This window comes from Bos taurus, chromosome 24 (assembly GCF_002263795.3).
Source record: "Bos taurus isolate L1 Dominette 01449 registration number 42190680 breed Hereford chromosome 24, ARS-UCD2.0, whole genome shotgun sequence".
Taxonomy (NCBI): Eukaryota; Metazoa; Chordata; class Mammalia; order Artiodactyla; family Bovidae; genus Bos; species Bos taurus.
In genome coordinates, this window is record NC_037351.1 from 32460780 (window position 1) to 32480100 (window position 19321).

Sequence of the window (19321 nt, forward strand, 5' to 3'; positions counted from 1 at the left end):
CACCACATTTTGAATAATTCCTCATCTGCAATTACATGTGCAGATTTTGCAAGTTGCCGAAAACAGTAGTAGATTTAGTTGCTTGGGGACGTGCCAGTCCTTTTAAAAAAACTCTGTGGTAATCAACACTATACCATTTGCTTCATTTTGACCTTGCGCCTCGTTTGGGGAGGATATGTCTAGAATGGCTCTGACTCTTGTCACTTGCTGCCAAGATTCTGTTTCAAACTTTTGTCACTTCCTCTGTAGGTTATTGTCGCAATCTCTTGGCAGCCCCTTCTGGACTCATCCTGGTTCCTGATTTTCTGTTTACAATTTATTTTGAATGTGGTAGGCCTCATTGATTTTCCTTGTGTCCTTTGTATTTACTATGTTATTTTTTTAGTCTGTAAAATTGTATTTTAAAGCTGAATAAAAATGTAGCACTGATAGTTTCAGGTTGGGTTACTTAGGGTTACCTTGGACATTCTTAGACCATGCCTGGTTCTTGGGGAAACCATAAACAATGAAGGTATTAAACTGAGCGTGTGTGCCTCTCGACCATTTCCTGTTCCCTTAAGGAACGGGGAGGGGTCATTTGGACACTGTCCACAGTCTTCCACATCTTGCTCCTTTGTACTGTTTGTCCTTAAGCTAGTTTTCAAAGGTCATGTTAAAAAAATGTTTATCAGGAGAACATAAGAATCGTTGGCTTGTTTCTATTGTTAACTTTGACCTCTTCTTTCAGCCTTTTAATAGGAATAACTCAGAAATATAGAGGTAATGATCCTCTTCATGTGAAGGGTTTTTTTTAAGCCACTTTATTGAGATATGATTGACATACAAGTTGTACACCTTATACAACTTGATGAGCGAAGTTTCCAAAGCCAAGTTAACCCAGTCACAGCCATTGGCTTCCATGCTGTTTGGTTGAAAGGGGATAGATGTGTTAGAAATAATTTTAAGTCCCCACTTGGACAGAGCTTTAAAGATCTGGGCCATCAGAGATTTGTAAACAAACTTTCTACTAAGACTGTTGATTTAATTGGGAAGTTAATCAGGCAGAGAATTTTGTCTGCCTTAAATGCTTGTACACAGACTAGAGCATTTATCTTGTGGGAAACAGAAGGAAGAGTGAAAGACTAATTTTGTCAGAAATCTCACTATGGATTTTGTTAAAGTTTCTGCTGCTGTGTTTAAAAATACACCTGTATACAAATCCATCAAGATTGCTGTATGTCTCTGTGGCTTTGTTTTGTCATTGGCATTGAGGTGAGAGATGACAGAACGAGAATATAGTCCATACATCTAGCATGATAGATATGTGGCTTTGGCTTGACAGGTTTTTGTTTGCTTGTTTGAGTTTCATTTTGGTTTTATTATGGTAAAATACACATAGTGTATGGGCTTCCCTGGTAGCTCAGATGGTAAAACGTCTGCCTGCAATGCGGGAGACCTGGGTTTGATCCCCAGGTTGGGAAGATCCCCTGGAGAAGGAAATAGCAACCCACTCCAGTACTCTTGCCTGGAGAATTCCATGGATGGAGGAGCCTGGTAGGCTACAGTCCATGGGATTGCAAAGAGTCGGAGCAACTTGACATATGTCATGTATATACCATTTTAGCCATTTTTAAGCACATAGTTCAGTTGCATCAAGTACATTATTGTGCAACCAACAGTGCCATCCATTGGCAGAACTTTCCCATCATCCCCCAAATGAAACTGTACCCACTAACCAGTAACTCCCCACCTCCATGGCCCTGTTTGTTTTTAAAGCATGTACAGTATTCTATTACTATCGTGACCACCATATGACACGTTAAGCACAGTCTTTCTAATACTTGATACTTTCCACTAAGGCATTAATGTGTTGCCCAGTAACACGAAATGGTAGATAATGTCTGTCCTATTTGATACTTGTATGTTCAGGCAAAATTGAAAAACCTGATGTTTTAAGATTGAATTATCACCTTAGTTGCACTAAGATCTGTCACTTGAAAATTAATCTTATAGGCAGGCTTCGCCTTCTTAATAAACCTCCACAGTGTTTGTGACCTCTTTGCTACTTAGGTAAACATGTTTGAATTTAAATATATCTGAATCTGTGGGTCTGCAAATGAAATGATGCTTTGCTGGAGGCAGATGGGTATGACTCATACCTATCATGTGAAGGCATAGAAGTTGAGGTTGGCTCTCTATTGCCAGTGGGCTTGGCTCAGTGGTAAAGAATCTGCCTGCCAGTGCAGGAGACACGGGTTCCATCTTTGGATTTGGAAGATCTCCTGGAGAAGGAAATGACAACCCACTCTAGTATTCTTGCCTGGAGAATCCCATGGACAGAGGAGGCTGGCGGGCTACAGTCCATGGGATTGCTAAAGAGTTCGACACGATTTAACAACTAAACAACACCCTTATTGCCAACAAAGTAAGTATGTCATACTATATACATAGTACTAGAAGTAACTGAGTTTTTGAACTTTTATATTTATTGAAGTATAGTTGTTTTACAGTGTTGTTAGTTTCAGCTGTACAACAAAATGAATCGACTATACATATATGTGTATCCCTCTTACTTGGATTTTCTTCACATTTGGGTCACCACAGAGCATTGAGTAGAGTTCCCTGTGCTATATAGTAGGTTCTTATTAGCAGCTGAGCTTTTTGTTCTCAGTCAACAAGTTTTTATCTCGAGGACACTGTGAATCATGTCATTGATCTCCTTTCCTTCTTTGCCTCTGAAGCTAGAACACTTAGAGATGACCTGGCGATTTGCTTCTAGCAGGTGTAAGAACCTCATGGCAGGTACTAGGGTACTACCCTGTTCCTGCTTCAATTTATTCCCTCCTTGTCCCACTGCCTGCCCCTGATTTTTGTTCAGCCTGAGTGGTCAGCTTCATGGCTGAGTCATGGCTTCGTGTCCACCCAGCTGCCCCATCACCACTGCTTTCTGATGTCGTCCACTCTCACCTCCCCGAATGTTCTGTTCTCCCTGCCGTGGACTGTCCGTTCCCTTTGCTCAGAACAGTTCCTCTATTGTCACTCTCTCCCCCACCCCCACTCTTACTCCTTGTCAGCTTACTCAGCTCAACCATCAGTCACAATCTTCTCCAGACACCCGGTCCCTCACTGGGTGAGGATGGCTGATGCTGCTTCTGTGACCCAGTGCCCCCGTGCAGACTTCTGTTCCGGCACCAGGAAAAAAAATTCACTGAACTCACGTGTTCACAAAACAGTCTGCCTCTGCTTAATGGGGGACAGGGACCAGATCTTACTGTTCCTTGAATCCTACCATGCCTTGCACAAGATAAAGAAGGAGAATGAATTAAGCAGTGTCAGCTGTGGTAGATGAGTCACCATAAGAATTTACAAATGATCACTGGACTGACTTTGCAATATGGAGGTAGTTGGTGACCTTTGGTAGAGCCCTTCAGGGGAAGGGTGGGCATAGCCTGATTCTATTAGAGGGAGAAGGAGGTTGGGAGCATGGAAGAGAGAAGTAAGGGTTGGGAGGAGGAGCAGGGAGAGAGAGAGCCTAGGAGAGGGGCAGAAAGAGGAAGTCGAGTGGAGTGATCAGAGTCTATACTGTCATCTGACAGAGTGTCTCTAGGGGTAAGCATAGCGCTCCCATGCTTGGGTGAAGGTGGCTGGTCTCCAGCTGGTGTTCAGTAAGGTGAAATCTTACTTTGAGTGAAGTCTTTACTTCTTCGCAGCAGCTCTTTCTGCCTTACCTCTTGTTTAGTGTTTACTGTGTATCTATCTGCTTTTTGTTAAGAATTTTCTTTTGAGGTAGATTTGTCCCTGTCTTACGATTTGTATCCCTTCAATAGCAAACACAGTATCCTGTGCAGAGTGATGTTCAATAAATGCTTGAAGGTTTTGCTTCAGTGCCTTTTGGTTTTCCTGACATCTAAATTATAAAGTAACAATGCATCTTGACTAATACTAACCAATAAAGGCAAAATTATTTTATTTGGCACTTGAGATTCTTTTTTCACATGAAACAAATAGGAATATGTAGAAGTGAACAAACCACCCCGGTCTACCCCTCAAGACCACTGTCACCTCTTGGGTCCGGGTTGTGCCTCATGCTGCTTCCTCTGAAAACTCCTCTCTGAGCACAACGTTCATTGTTTTGAGACTTACTTGCCATACCATTGTAGGCAGCTAAGGCGAGGGGGCTGGTGCCCAGAGAAAATGAACCAAACTGGGCATGGCTTTCTTGATGTAAGAGAAGCTTTTCTGGGCCTAAGCTGTTTTGTGATCTAAAGTGAAAGTCGCTCAGTCGCGTCCGACTCTTTGCGGCCCCATGGGCTGTACAGTCCATGGGATTCTCCAGGCCAGAATACTGGTGTGGGTAGCCATTCCCTTCTCCAAGGGATCTTCCCAGCCCAGGGGTGGAACCCAGGTCTCCCGTATTGCAGGAAGATTCTTTACCAGCTGAGCCGCAGAGGAAGAGCTAAGCCTGGCCTGAAATGCTTGCCCTTGAGTAGGTCTCAGTAATTAATGATCAAAGGAAACGAAACAGAACTGTTATCAGGCAAGAGAAGTGACAGTAACAAAGTTAATAAATCAGTTGTAAAGACTCCCAGTTCTGTTTTCAAAGTAAACATTAGCCTGAAGCACTTTGAGCTCTTGTATAGAATTCCAACACCCCTCTCTCTGCCTTGAGCCCTCAACCACAAGATCAACTGGAACCTAAGGAAAGATGCTCTTGGCCTTTTCTGACCCTCATAACTTCAGTCAGCTGAAGCTTGGGCTCTTGTCAACCTTTGCCCCAGTTCGGTGCAGAATTTCTCCTGTGCTCAAGACCCCTTCATGAATACCCATATACTGCCCAGCCCGCTTCATGCAGATGTGTGCACTTAGCTTAGAACTTTCCTTGTTTTGGTGTTGGGGAGACATTGCCTTGAGAAAGATCCCTGGTGTTTTCTTTATCTGCTGCAGTCAAAAACTCCTTTCTTCTCCCGCTCTCTGGCTTGGTTGTCTCTTTCTGCTTGACACCCACTGAGATGTGAATCCAATTTTGGGGAGATAGCACCTCTCCTGTATCCTTTGCCTGCCCCAGCAAATGGACTCTTCCCCTCTTGGCCTCACTGTGCCCAGGACAGACTTCTGTCGCTTCACTGTTCTCGTTTGGACATTTAACCTGTTTACCTGAACCAGAATGGTTTTTTCTTTAAGGCAGAATAAAATTAATTTTTTTTTGCTTGTATTTTAGAGTTGTAAAATGGTAGCCTGATTTTTTTTTGTCTTAACATTATGTTAAAAGTATTTTTCTATTTTATTATAATTTTAGCAGCTGCTTATTTCATCAAAGGAATGACTGTCTCCTGTCACTGGCTATGCAGGTTTTCAGTGTTTTGCAATAAAATGTTACTGCCTGCCAAAATTGACAATGAAAGAAATATCCCTTAAACTTAACATTAAAATATTTTTCATTACTATATGGTATATGTCAGGACAAAGCTGTATTTACAGAAAGTAAAGATGACTTCCCTAGTACTGAGTCTTTTGGGCAGATAACTTGCACCATTCCGAGGGTCCAGAGTTTAAGGTGCGCTGTGCAACCTGCAGCTGTCCAGCAATCGTTACTAATCGATTCTAATGTGATATAAAGAAGGGCCCGTGATTTGGGCTGAATTGCAGAGTGTGGTAGTGGGAAGAGAAAGTACGATTTCCTGAGCACCATAATACATACTAGGCAGATGGGTGAAACTTTTATTTAAATAGGGCGTTTGCTTGCATGTATGTAGGAGGCCTTCCTAGAGCAGAGGACAGTTATTTGTATGGTCATCTGCTGAAGGACAGTTGCACGTTATCTGGAATTTACTTATTAATATAAACGTAGGCCTCTTTCAAAGTCTCTTGGAGATTAAGTGGCTGCTACTTTGAACATTATGCAGAATATTATATATATATGCATATATGTGTTATATTTATATATGCATGTATATGTTATATTTATATATATGCAGAATGTTAAAGAGTCAGAAAACCCAACTAACAAACCAGGAGAGCATCAGCACGCTCACTAACACCATAGTCCTCCTTCCTCATGCCCAGAGCACCCTGGAGATGCTGAAAGGAAAGGAAGGACATGTGTGTGCCTAAACACTACACCGTATTGTATGAAAAGAAGTTGTCCTGCTATTCCCAATCAGGCAGATGGCTCCACGCTCAATACACAGGCAGTTGGGTATGTGGCATTTTCATTCCTAAAAACGCCTGCCTCATAGTTAGATTCTCTATGGCTACTTCAGGCTGTTGCTGTTGAGAATTTAAGTAATATAAAAACCAGAAGTGTTTTTTTAAGTATTTAAAAATTACCTTTGCACCTCTAGTATCATGAAATGTATGCTTTCCCCAAGTACAGCCAACTGTAACTTTTTCTTTATATATGAATGTTTAAAAAATGCTTTTTCAAAGTTATGTTTAAAGTGCTTTGAAAAGGGAAGGAAAAAAACAACTTCTTTTAGGGGGGACACCACTGAATACAATTTCTTAAAGAATTAGGTAATCTTTGTAAAGTCTCTTTTAATGTATGAAATCTGTTTAGTTGTAAGTTTATATGATCCTGTATCCGTTTTCTAAATCCCCTTTCGCCTTACTGGGTGCAGGTTCTCTGAAATCCCTGAGGAGGAGGTAACGGCTGGATTGTTTGAAGGACAAAGTAGGCTGCTTAAGTTTCAAAGCCTGATGCATGAAGGGAGGGAATCCATTGTTACGGCAGCCTCGCACCAAAGCCCAGTTCACTGACTGTGAACCTGCTCTGTCATAGATTCCGAGTCCGAAGGGTCCCTGAGCAGACTGGAAGCAGTGACCGCGCACTCCTTTGACGAGGAAGCAGAACCCCCGAGCAGTAGACAGCACAGAATGTCCGAAGGCAAGGACTGTGGTGGTGGAGACGCGCTCTCCAATGGCATCAAAAAACACAGGTAGGAGGGCCTTTCCCAGCCATCACTGCCGCCTCTGTTCTCAAGCGCATTTGGGTTTGTAAACCAAAGTGTGTGGCTGTCTCCTCGTTTTTTTTTTTTTTGCTTTTTTCTCTCTGCTGAACATTTATATTGCTCTAGCACCTCAAGGAAAGGATTTGGCTTAAATACTTTGTCCATTTACAGAAAGAACATCATCAGCTGTCATTGCAGGAACTAAATACAAAATGTGGTTTTGGCTACCATGATTTTAGGGAACCGTAAATCCTTCAACTGGCTATTTAGAAAGGCTCTTCAGAGCTCCCTGTTGAAAATGATGCTGGCTTCCTTTTTTTGAGCATGCATCTTTTATGACTCTGCCTCTCAATGCTATTTTAGTTTCTTGTCATTTGATCTTCGTGTTGGTTTTATTAAGAATAGATGGTAATATTGCCTGCCTATTGAAACAGTTTAGTTACATTTAAACAAAGACTTTTATTAAGACCTGGGGTTTGTTGAACATAGCCCTTTAATAGTGTCTAATAACATTAGTATTGTTTTTTTATTCCCTTGATGATTTAGTCCTAGAGATTGTCCCAGTTTAATGAGGTGTCACAGACACTTGAGTTCTCTGGTTTCACACAAGTTTATAGGCACAATGCCTTGTGTAAATGCCGGTATTCATAGGGTACAATATTTTATCAAATTGTCAGTGAAAACTATATTCTGTTGTCATTGTAAAAAGCACTTTGGGGATAAGTAGTTACTAATTTCTACAAGATAGTTTTTTACTCTTGTTTAATATTTATAGATTTGTATAGCTTTAACTTCGTTTCTGCATAGGATTCTGGCTACCATTGGTCTCAACTGTTGTTGTACTGAAAAATGGTACTCAGCACTTCTGATATGTATCTGCCCCATGTTAACAAGGAATGTTTTTTCTTTGTACTTATTTGAAAAAAATCAGTGAGTTTTAGAAAACAGAGTTTCCTTCTGTGCAGTTAGAGGGTGTCCTCTAAACGTGCTCGTTGATGGTTATCTTTTGATGGAGGTCATCACGGCAGCTGATATCGTGAGCCGCGAGGGCCCATCCTGACTCTGTGCTGCAGTTGCTGTCCTCTCCTTTGTGGTCTGGGACTCAGTTCTGTGCAGGCCATGAAGTACCTAAATGGAAACCCAGCAGATCTCAGTTTCCTGGTCTCTAAAGAGAAGACAGCCTTTAACTGTTTAACATACATCATGACAGTCTAGTGACGACACAGGAAAAATGTTTAGAATGTTCAAAGAAGTACACAAGTCGTCGATAGAATCATTAAGATATCAGAAGGAACGCTGTGCTTACTAGATGCTGTCAGAGACTATGGCTGAAGGGGGAATTTCTTGGCTTTTCAAAAGCCCGGGAGCCTGTTTGTGTGTGTGCCATAATGCATCATAACAGGAGTTATTTTGCATCTGACAAATTTATTATATTAATACTATATTCACATAGTCTGTGTTCTCTCTTATTAGTCCAACCCAGAATGGCACAGATGTGGAAGTCTCTCCCCTTAAACTCCCCCCGGCCTCCCGTCTCCTGCTGTGCTTGAAATCACCTTACCTATTTCATGTTCTTAGCCAACAGAAGTACTCAGGCTTTACTTTCTGTAGTATGGATTATGGAAGCAGCAGGTTCCCCCCAAATATAATACATGAAGCCACTGCAGACCCTATTCCTCTTCCTCTCTGGGGTGTCAGCAGAAAGTCCCTGGGAGAGTGCCCACCACACGGGCGAGAGCGCCAACCACACGGGCGGCAGTCAGTGTAAGTGCCCTCTTTTAACTGTTTACTCTCCTCCTCAACAACGATTTGCTGAACTCTGGAGAACCTCTGCCCTCTTGTTCCCTTTTCCACCCCATTCTCATAGGATGACATCATGGAGTGCAGTGTGAAAAATCTCTGACCCAGAGAATCATAAGCTGTAAGGCCTATGTCGTGGTCATTTAATGTAAAACAAGGTATGCCAGACTCATTGAGTTTATTTCTAAGATAATTAAAATAAAGATATTATGAATCTTTAATCCATCCTACGTGATGATTACCACAAAAATAATTCATCTGTTGACTAGGTAAATTAAGTCATCTCTTAAATAAAAATTTGGACTAAATGAACTGAGTTCTCCTCTCACTCTGAAAGTCTTGTGATTGCTAACTGAAATCTTGAAAACATGATTTTTCTACCATATTGAAGTTTAGGAAACTTCTACAGTGTCTTTTGATATGATTAGACTTGTGGGAAACAAGTATTTTGTGTTTTTTAATTCACTCTGAATTACTGATAGGCTGTGTACTCTGCTGGCCATTGATCTTTTCTGTGGTTCTGTGCTGTCTTTGGGCTTTTAGGTTAGTTGTAGAGAAATATCAACAGAAAGAATCAGAGACTGGTTTAAGACCTAGAACCAAAAATACTGCGGAGATAGAAAACACACAAAATAAATGCTTTGTTTTGGTGGCACTTTTTTCCAGAAAATACATTGAGTTGCCTTGGGGAAAGCTAGCTTTCACCATACTGGTCAGGTTTATGTTTATAGGGCTTCTTGTCATCTCGGTGGTCTGTGTTCTGTGGGATCAGTTCTCTAGTCTTGGGCCCAATTTATTACACTTATTCTGAGCTCTCCTCCTCTAACGTTTTAGGAGTTTGACCTAAGTTGGTGTAATTGGTAAAGATACTGATATTTATCTAATCTGGATATATATAATGTAAAAGATACTAATGTAGAACAGGTTAGTCAGAATCTGAAATGTTGGATTCATGTTATGATGCTATAAATGGTATTCCCAGTATTACTAGATTAAAAGATAAAAGCCTGGGATCATCCTAATAAAGAAAAAACATTCAATGAAATTAGTCATTCATGATTAATAAACATTAGCAAATTACAAATGGAAGAGAACTCCTTTAATCTGGTTAAAAGTTGGAACAAATAAATACTTGATAATGAACTATAAACAACAGTTCTAATTTCAGGAATAAGAGAAGGATGCCTGCCATCATCTTTTCTGTTCAACATTGTTTGGAGGCCATAGCTAGAGACATAACACAGCCCTCAGATTTAGAAATAAACAGAACCATAGATGTCTACAGACAAATCATTATAGTTACTATGAAAGTTTGGCAAGGTTGCTTTGCTGCAAAGTCAGCTAACTATTAATACATTTCTGTGCACCATCAACAGACAGAAACTGCAGTTAAAACTGGGGGTGGAGGTTGATTTTAGAGTATTTATTAAAAAGTCACTTACCTTGAAATAAATACTGAAAGATATAAAACTCACCAAGAAGAAAAAGTCATTGTCATAAGTTTGATTTACCAAATTGATCTATAGACTCAAACATGCTTTTAATTAAAGTTGCACTTTACCTTGGAAGTTGAAAAATGGATTCTGAGCTGTCTCTTTAAGCTCAGAGGGCTTTGAGGAGCCAAGGTACTGCTCAAGAACCTGGTTTCAGGGAGGGAAGGCATTTGCCTAACTAAATGCCAAGTTGATTACAAATCTTTAGTGCAGAATTGTCCTGCAGGCAAGACTGATCTGAAGAATGAAAGTAAAAGGTCCAAAGACCCAGACATAAAAGGAAACCTGGTATATGTAAGAGAGGCAACATAGAAGATTGGGGAGGGAAAAATGGGCTGTTAGGTTAGGGCTGCTGGGAGAGTCATTTAATACAGGAAAAAAAAAAAAAAAAAGAAATGGCCCTCTATTTCACAAATATAAATTAAATTCTAGCTGAACCAAACATAAATGTGTAAGGCCAGAACTTAATAAAATTTTCGTAAGAAAATGTAAAAATACCTTTGCAATTTTAAAATACAGAAGGGTTTTTTACAACAGAAATGTGATAGGGATTAAGTTTTATCTGACTCTAATTAATGTACTTGTTCTTGATGTATTTACCTGAATGAAAGCCTTGCATTCTTTCATAAATGTGGCCAAGAATCTTAAATGTTTAGTTTGCCGAAATGGTAGATTCAGACTCCAGGCAATCCCTTAGTTTACCCTTGGTTTATCCCTCGTGACTGCTTTAGAATTATTAGGTGACCGAATAACAGCTGTTTTCTGTATGTGAAAAATATCCTGACATGTTGAAGTCAAACAAAAATGTTGAGAATATAAGCTAAGACAGTCTGCCAAGAAATACTGAGAAAATGTTGTTAGTTGTGAATAAAAGTTATTCAGCTTCCGATATATTTTATCAGTAGTACAAACCCACCTGAACTTCTCTGGTGGCTCAGCAGTAAAGAATCCACCTGTCAAAGCAGGAGACATGGGTTCAGTTCCTGGATTGGGAAGATCCCCTGGAGAAGGAAATAGCACGCTAGTCCATATTCTTGCCTGGAAAATCCCATGGACAGAGGATTTGCAGTCCAATGGGTGGCAAAGAGCGAGGCATTACTGAGCACTACTACTACTACTAAGTCGCTTCAGTAGTGTCTGACTCTGTGCGACCCCATAGACAGCAGCCCACCAGACTCCGCCGTCCCTGGGATTCTCCAGGCAAGAACACTGGAGTGGGTTGCCATGTCCTTCTCCAGTGCATGAAAGTGAAAAGTGAAAGTGAAGTCGCTCAGTCGAGTTACTAGCAGGTCACCCCACTCAGAGGCCCTCAGGTAACCTGGGCAGAAAAACACCCTTGTCTGTCAGGAAATATTTGGGGTAGCTCCTTGTTGTCATGTAGTGACCAGGGGTCTAGAGACACCTAAGGACCTAGGGGTAAGAGCCTTGCCCAGAATTAGCTAGATTTGAGGTAGTGCCTGGGGCTTCCCAGGTGGCGCTACTGGTAAAAACTCGCCTGCCAGTGCAGGAGACACAAGAGACTCAGGTTCGATCCCTGGGTCGGGAAGATCCCCTGGAAGAGGGCTTGGCAACCCACTCCAGTGTTCTTGCCTTGGAAATTCCATTGACAGAGGAGCTTGGTGTGCTCCAGTCCATAGGGTCACAAAAAATCAGACACGACTGAAGCATGCAGGTTCCAGAGACACCATGTTCTATGCTCTCACTTTACTCCCTGACTCAGAGTACTTGTTTGCTCTGGAAAGCAGAGGACTGTAATTTAAAAAAAAAAAAAGTATCACTAGAAGCTCACACAGCTCTCCTGTGGGGCCTTGCTCACTAACAAAGCAGACCCCAGCTTGTGTCACTAGCCTGAGTGAGAAAAGTGCTCAAGACCAGGAAACTGGTAACAACTCAAGGAGAGAAGGTTGAGAGAGAAGGTACTGTATCCTCTAAAGAGAGAAGCTGGGCCAGGCCCCCACTGGGCTGCAGCCTGGGCAGACCGCCCACGATCCTGTCTCTGGAACCACGGGACTCTGTCATCAGAGGACACGGAGACTGGCAAGTTGGATGACAGTGGCTAACGCTGAGGAGTAAGAGCCAGCAGGCCACTCTGATTCCGTGCAGCACCTCTCTCTCCGGCAAAAACATATGTGGGGATTCCTTGACCAGGAGAAGGGATTACCGGCTTGGCAGACGGGGGTTAGTCAGCCAGCAAAGAGAGTTCAAAAGATAACCTGAAACAATAAGCAAAACTTTAGGATAAGAAGCTGGCAGGCTGTGGTCACTTGGGGTTATGTTAGGAAGGGGGAAAAAAGGTAGTGTGAGTCAAGATTTATAATCATTATCTTCACAAACCAAAGTGGACTTGCTGAACTTACTGCCAAGAGTGACTCTAGGAAAATGGAGGCATCTTTTTTTTTGAAGGCTTCCTGAGGGTTTCTTTTTCTTTCCTTTAATATTTATGTATTTGGTTGCATCAGGTCTTATTTGTGGCACTTAGGATCTGTCGTTGCAGCACACCAGCCCTCTAGTTGGGGCACTCGGGCTTAGTTGCACCAGGGCATGGGGGATCCTAGCTCCCCAACCAGGGATTGAACCTCTGACCCTGTATTACAAGGCAGATTCTTGACCACTGAGGAAGTCCTGGAGGCTTCTTTCTAGAGAACTCAACCTCTTCCCAACCAATTTTAAAAAGTCAGTTAAAAGGAGTTGCTCTTTTGAAAGAAAGAGCCGAGGCTTGAATGCCCACAGGCCCATCTTCTGATCTTGCCCCTGACCCCTAAAACGCCTCTTGGGAGCTTGGGGATCTATAAAACACAGTTGGAAAAACACAGACTCTTTCCATGTACACTTTTGGTCATGCTTAGGAATTCTAAGCGAAATACTTAATAATTAAAGTCATAATTTTGGGTGCTAATGATAGAGAACCTGCCCGCCTTTGCAGGAGACACAAGAGACACGGGTTCGATCCTTGGGTCGGCAACATCCCCTGGAGAAGGAAATGGTAGTATTCTTGTCCGGAGAATCCCATGGACAGAGGAGCCTGGTGGGCTGCGGTCCGTGGGGTCTCAAAGGGTCGGACATGACTGAGCAACTTAGCACACAGCATGAGCAGATTTCAATTCTTTTGGTCTCGTTTGCTTTGATATTAGTCAGTTGGGTTTTTCTTCAACAGCTCTTTAAAAATGCATGTGTGTGTGTATGTGTGTGTGCAGAGATGATTCTCTTTAAAAATATTGGTGATTCATGTGGTTCAAAATTCAGAAATGTAATAGGGTATATTTTGCAAATTTTAACTTCCACTTTTTAAACTATCCACTCCTCTGCCTTTTCCCAATTGCAATCATTAATCCATACAATTTTGTTTTTTCACACTAATGATAGAAAATGCAGGCATACAGTTCTTGCCCTTGCTTTTTAAAAATATATATGTACCAAATTATTTGTTTGACAGATATATTTTGAGCAACTATTCATGCCGCATTCTATTCAAAGTGCTGAGGTTACAGTAATGAACAAGCCCCTGTTCTGTGGAAGTGCCCATTTCTGAATTGAGGGAGATTGAGAATCTTTCTGTGATCTCTCTGTACTTTTTTCCTGTGAATTGCTAATACATCTTGCCCATTTTTTTCTAGGAGTGTTCAACTTACTAATATTTAGCTGATCTATAATACCATTACTAGCTTTTTGTATGTGATACGAGTTGAAAATATTTTTTTCCAGGTTTGTCAAAAGGGAAGATAATTCTTAGAAAAATCTCTAATTCCTCCCACATAGCAGATAATTACCATGTAACTCTTATCACTATATGTCCTTTGGGAAAACTGTGACCTAGAAAACTGTAGCCGTTAAGAGTTACTTGGGTTTGATCTCATATCTACCACATTCCTGACTGCAAGCAAGTTGTAATCACTTTGAAACCTAACTTCTTCTGTAAAAGGGATGTAATAACAGGACCTACCTTGTTGGGTGGTTGTGATAATTAAATGAGATAATCTATGCAAAGGAATCATAGTGATTTTAACTCATTAAATCTCAGGTGCTGTTATTAGTAGAAAACTGATAAACCTTAAGCAAAAGTAAATAATGGAACTTTTTTTTTTTTCCTTTTAGCTCATAAGAAAAGGACTTTGGATGGGTTTTAGGAGTTTACTTTGGCCTTTGAAATTTGGGAAATGGGTTGTTGTTGTTCAGTCGCTAAGTCACTTTCGACTCTTTGCGACCCCATGGACTGCAGCACATCAGTCTTCCCTGTCCTTCACCAACTCCCAGAGTGCGCTCAGACTCACGTCCGTTGAGTTGGTGTTGCCCTCCAACCAGGTCATCCTCTTTCGCCCCCTTCTCCTGCCCTCCATCTTTTCCAGCATCAGGGTCTTTTCCAGTGAGTCAGCTCTTTGCATCAGATGGCCAAAATATTGAAACTTCAGCTTCAGCATCAGTCCTTCCAGTGAATATTCAGGGAAACAGGTAGCTAAAATAAAAGTGTTTATTTTGAAATACAATTATTTTCTTTTGAATGCTAAATAAGGAAAACTATCTCTTATGGTGGCTTTTCATTAATTTTATAAGGATGTTTTAAAGTAATGGTTATATCTAAACATAGTTTTTCTTCATTAAGATTACAAAGGTGTGGCTGGTTGTAAGCTTATGTTGTCAAAAGTGTAAACAAGAGGCGACTAGAGGCTTGAAGCGCTGTTATTCATTCCTTAGTCCCTTGATATTACGTTCCCCTTGCAGAGGTCTCATTACTTCTCTTTTCTATCGCTAGGCTTCTTGAATCTCTTAGGTAAATATCCATTTTCTATTTCAAGTTTGCTTTATATGCATTTATAATCCTCAGAATGTCAGAAGAAAGAAGAAATTAAATATTTAATAAAATGTATTTCCTTGCTTGGCATCTTACTCTGTTTGAAGATGTACCCTCCTTCTCTTCCTGTACATAAACACAAGGTTCTGCGTGCTTGGGAAATAGTCAGTGTAGCTTAGTCTTTTAATGCTCTGCCTTATTCTGTTTACTCTGCCCATTTCTTAATTACAGTAACTCATAGACTGGGCATCTTGGCTTTTGATGACCTGTGGGATTTGATCTTTACAAATACATCAAAGTGTCTCCCATTGGAGCTGTGCCAACCTGAATTTTGCCTGAAGGAGAAAACAGCCTCAGGGGACATAGAGTTCTTGTGTATAGTTTGCTGTGCTTGTTAACACAGGAAGATTTTCCTATTTTAGATAGCACCATATATAAGAATAAGGAGTTGTTATTGTTGTTGAATCGCTCAGTCATGTCCAACTCTGTGACACCATGGACTGTAGCCTGCCAGGCTACTCTGTCCATGGGATTTCCCAGGCAAGAATACTGGAGTGGGTTGCTATTTCTTTCTACAGGAGATCTTCCCAACCCAGGGATCAAACCCCAGCCTCCTGCATTGCAGGCCAGCTCTTTACCATCTGAGCTACCAGGGATGTCAATAATGATTTGCAAGATGTAAATTAGGAAAGTTATTTTGTTTTCAAAACAAAAAGATCCTTTAACCGTTTCTTTGGCTTGTACCTTTAAAATCTTCAGAAAATGTGGTTCATGCACAAGTCTTTACACAATGCATTCGGGCTTATAGAACATGACAGATCGTATTCATGGAGTACAGCCTGTTGAGTCATGTTGATGCAGCACCATGCTCAGCCTGGATTTGAAGTCTAAGCATGAGCTGCCCTTCTGCCGTAGTGAGTATTCTCAGAGCCAATTCCTTGCTCTTCTGGAAAAGACTCACATTAATTACACATCCTGGTTCTCAAGCAGGAAGCGTTGCCTCTGTATCTGACAAATGTGGAGAGCGTAGATGACTGTCATCAGATCTGCATGCTGTGACGATATATGGGGAATGTCATGTGACTTGTGCTAGAGCAAGGTACAGCCAGTGGTAAGAGATGGAGCCTGGTGTCCTCCTAGAGCTGGAGTGAAACAGTGTGCTTCTGGGCTGTGAGAAAGCCCAGTTTCAGCAAGACTGGCTGGGTGAACCAAGTAGGTTATTTATAACCACAGATCCTTCACAATATTGTCTTGCTTTTGTGCTTTGATGTTTTGGGTCTTTGAGTCCCTTAAGTAGATTGTGATAAATTCTAGTAGGTGAAAGTGTACCATGATAATAAAGCAATCGAGAACTGTCAACATAGTGCACTTTCCTTCTGCATCTGGTTCTGGCTCTGTGACGTAGCATAGCTTTGTGGCTTTAGTAAGCATTTAGCCCATCCATGCATCATCTCTGACTTGAGCAACGCCTCACAAAAGCACAGTCCAGAAGCAAGATGTTAGAACCTAGGTCTGAATGTTTGCTGGAGCCGCTCTCTTCTGGCTGTAGAGTGTTAACTTCAGACCCAGAGTGCTTCTGCATCTTCAGATGCATAATATTAATGGCCCCAATGTACTTTTGGATTATAAATTGATGTATATAAGATAACTTTCACAAACTCCATAGCTTTCGATTCTCAGAATAGCTATGAGTCATAGGTAGGGCAATTATTATTATATCCTCAATTCTACGGATGAACAGATTGAAGCACAGAAAGTTTAACTGACTTGCCCAAGATCACTTAGCAAATAAGTGATAGGACCTGCAGGCAAGCCAGCCATTCTGACTTCAGAGCCTCTATTCTTTTCTTAACGTTTAGAGTCTTCATGGATGTTTAGAAGAACAGAGATTTATATGCCTCGGCAAATTCCTGGATTGATATTCTGAAGTGTAAAACAGTCTGTCCCAGCTTTTAATTAATGCAGTTCTGTTTGTTTCTTTTATGTAATAATTTGCAGAGAATTAACATCATAGTCCCAAAGAGTTTATTAATCACCCATCTGCTCTTGGCTCAGAGCTAGGCACTATTACTAATTACAGTGGACATGGAATGCGTTTTCTGGGCCTTTGTACATTTCCACTTGTATTAACATGAGCATACAAAAGAACACATGAACGCATTGAAAATTCTGCCAATTTCAAACAGATATAAAAATTCCTCTTCCTATAATCTCTATTGTCTACCAACTTCCTTCCAAAGTAGAATATTCCAAAGGATGTAGGAATGATGAAAGGTGTAATGTTCCATGAAAATTGTTCCTCTTCAATAACTGTGCATTCTCTTATTATGAGTGAAGACCAAGATTTTGGTTTTTTCCCCAGGATTATGATTGACATTATCTTATTGGAAAGGACAAGAAAATCTCAGAAAGTGAGGTAGACTTCTTCCTCCTGAATGTTGTGTTTGAGGACACTGTGTAATCTTTATTTGCAGAAGAAACCTTCTTAGGAAAGAGAGGAATACTGTTCTTTGCAGTACAGGTATCTTACTGGGCTCCAAGAAATCAGAAAGGAAACTGGCATGTATGTCAAATAATGTCCATGAAGGTGTTACGTGTCACAGAGAAGGAAGGAACCAGAAATTCAGCTCTCCTTAGAAATTCTATCCCTCTGATGGGTAAGCAGTCAAAAAGATCTCAGGTCACTCTAAAAGGAAGTTAAATCAGGCTATTGAACTAGCTAAAGCAGATCGCAAACTGTTATATTCATTCTAGAAAAACGCAAGTGGTTTAAAGGGCCAGCTGCTCTCTAAACTGAAGGGCTGGTTCCTGGGTATGTTTTCATCAGTCCATGTTGGCTTGGCAATTCTATAGGCTTTCCTCTTTATCCAGTAATGGTATTAAAAAAGTTCAGAGCCACAGAAAGAGGCAGAGTAGTGTTTGCAGAGGGATACTTAATTATCCAGTGCATATCTGCTCCTCTATGTGTCTTCTCTTTCTGTTGACCACAGTTTGCATAGTCCCCAGACTCTTGTTTTGGGGATCTGAAGCCCTTGACTGCAGTGTCCAGGTGACATGCAGCCTGTTAGACACAGCTTTGCTCCAGAGTTGGGTTCTGGCCTCAACCATTGCCATCAGGCGCTCAGGGCTGCTCTGGGGTCTTGCCATACCTCTCGCTGCCTACTGCCAGACTCCTAGTCCAGCTGGAGCACACCCGGGTTCTAAGATGGAACCTTTCCTAGTGTAGTGTCCAAGAAACTCCTGTTATAGTCAGGAAAGGCTGCTTTCCCATTTCCTGCCAGCAGAATTACTGGCAGCGAAACAGCTTTAGATCCTTTCTGGAACGTGGGAAGGTGTTAGTGGAAGATTCCATGCTCACTGCCTCTGCTGCTTAGCTGTGCACACTTCAAGAGGGCTTAGGCCAGCCTTTCAGATGAGACAGGGATGAAGAAACGGGCTCTGACTTGTACTGCATGCAGCCTGCATTTTGTCTATTCTCTGTCATTAAGACCATTTCCTTTAGGCCTTAGATGACCTTATCATGACCTGCTCTTATACTTTCACTAGTTGACGTCTGTTCAGCTCCCTCACTGCATGAAGTCTTAGTTAATTCTTTGAGATAAGGTGAGCAGAGAATACATACTCTGTCCCTAAGTAAGGTTTGCCTTAACTTAACATGTCGTGCCTTCTTGCCAGCTGTGCCAAACACCATTCAGTAGGCTTGACATGAGGAACTCTTGTTGCCCAGGGGGCCAACTTCTCTCTAAACTGAAGGACTGCTTCCTGGGTATGTGTTCATCAGTCCATGTTGGCTTGGCAGTATGATGTTTCTGTAGGCTTTCCTCTTAATCCCATAAAGGTAATAAACTAACAAGAATAGGAAGTCAATTTATTACGTTACTGAAGTTGGACAAAGAATTCTAAATTTTAGAAAGCCAGTATGGAAAGCAGTTTGAAATTTTAAATATGCATTTTAACTTATTAAAATCAAAATAAGTAATAGCTCTTATAAAACAAGGCCATATAATCACCTTCATCTCCTTACTATATAGAGCCAGATTTATTAAGTGGCAATTACAGGCTTTTCATAATTTAAGAGAGCAAAATGAAAAATAATCTTTAAAATACAATGCAAAACCAGATAGCAATATCAGATAATTACATAAAGTTACCACAGTAAGCTTAAAATAGGAAACCAAGTTGTCGGACTTTTATGCATAGTCCCTGAAAAGGCACTGGACTAGTCTTAGGGATCTCATCTTAGACTTGTACGGAGTTTCTTCTAAAACGAAAGGTGATTTCAGTTGAAGATGTCTAGGAGCAGATTCGGAGAAGAT

General features: G+C 41.1%; 1 protein-coding gene across 16 annotated transcripts in view; it reads left to right on the plus strand.

Moving 5' to 3' along the window:
• The window catches only part of OSBPL1A (oxysterol binding protein like 1A), a 230388-nt gene that overhangs the window by 154672 nt on the left and 56395 nt on the right, over positions 1–19321 (plus strand). For 8 of the 16 annotated variants that reach the window (XM_010818787.4, XM_010818786.4, XM_059881020.1 and 5 more), the window contains 3 exons: positions 6043–6175; positions 6597–6649; positions 6758–6914. In XM_010818787.4, the coding sequence (XP_010817089.1) occupies positions 6043–6175; positions 6597–6649; positions 6758–6914 (343 nt within the window). Of the gene's footprint in view, positions 1–2289; positions 2405–6042; positions 6176–6596; positions 6650–6757; positions 6915–19321 lie in introns of those variants that run through there. The other 8 variants (XM_024984539.2, XM_002697723.7, XM_024984544.2 and 5 more) reach the window with 3 other exon arrangements.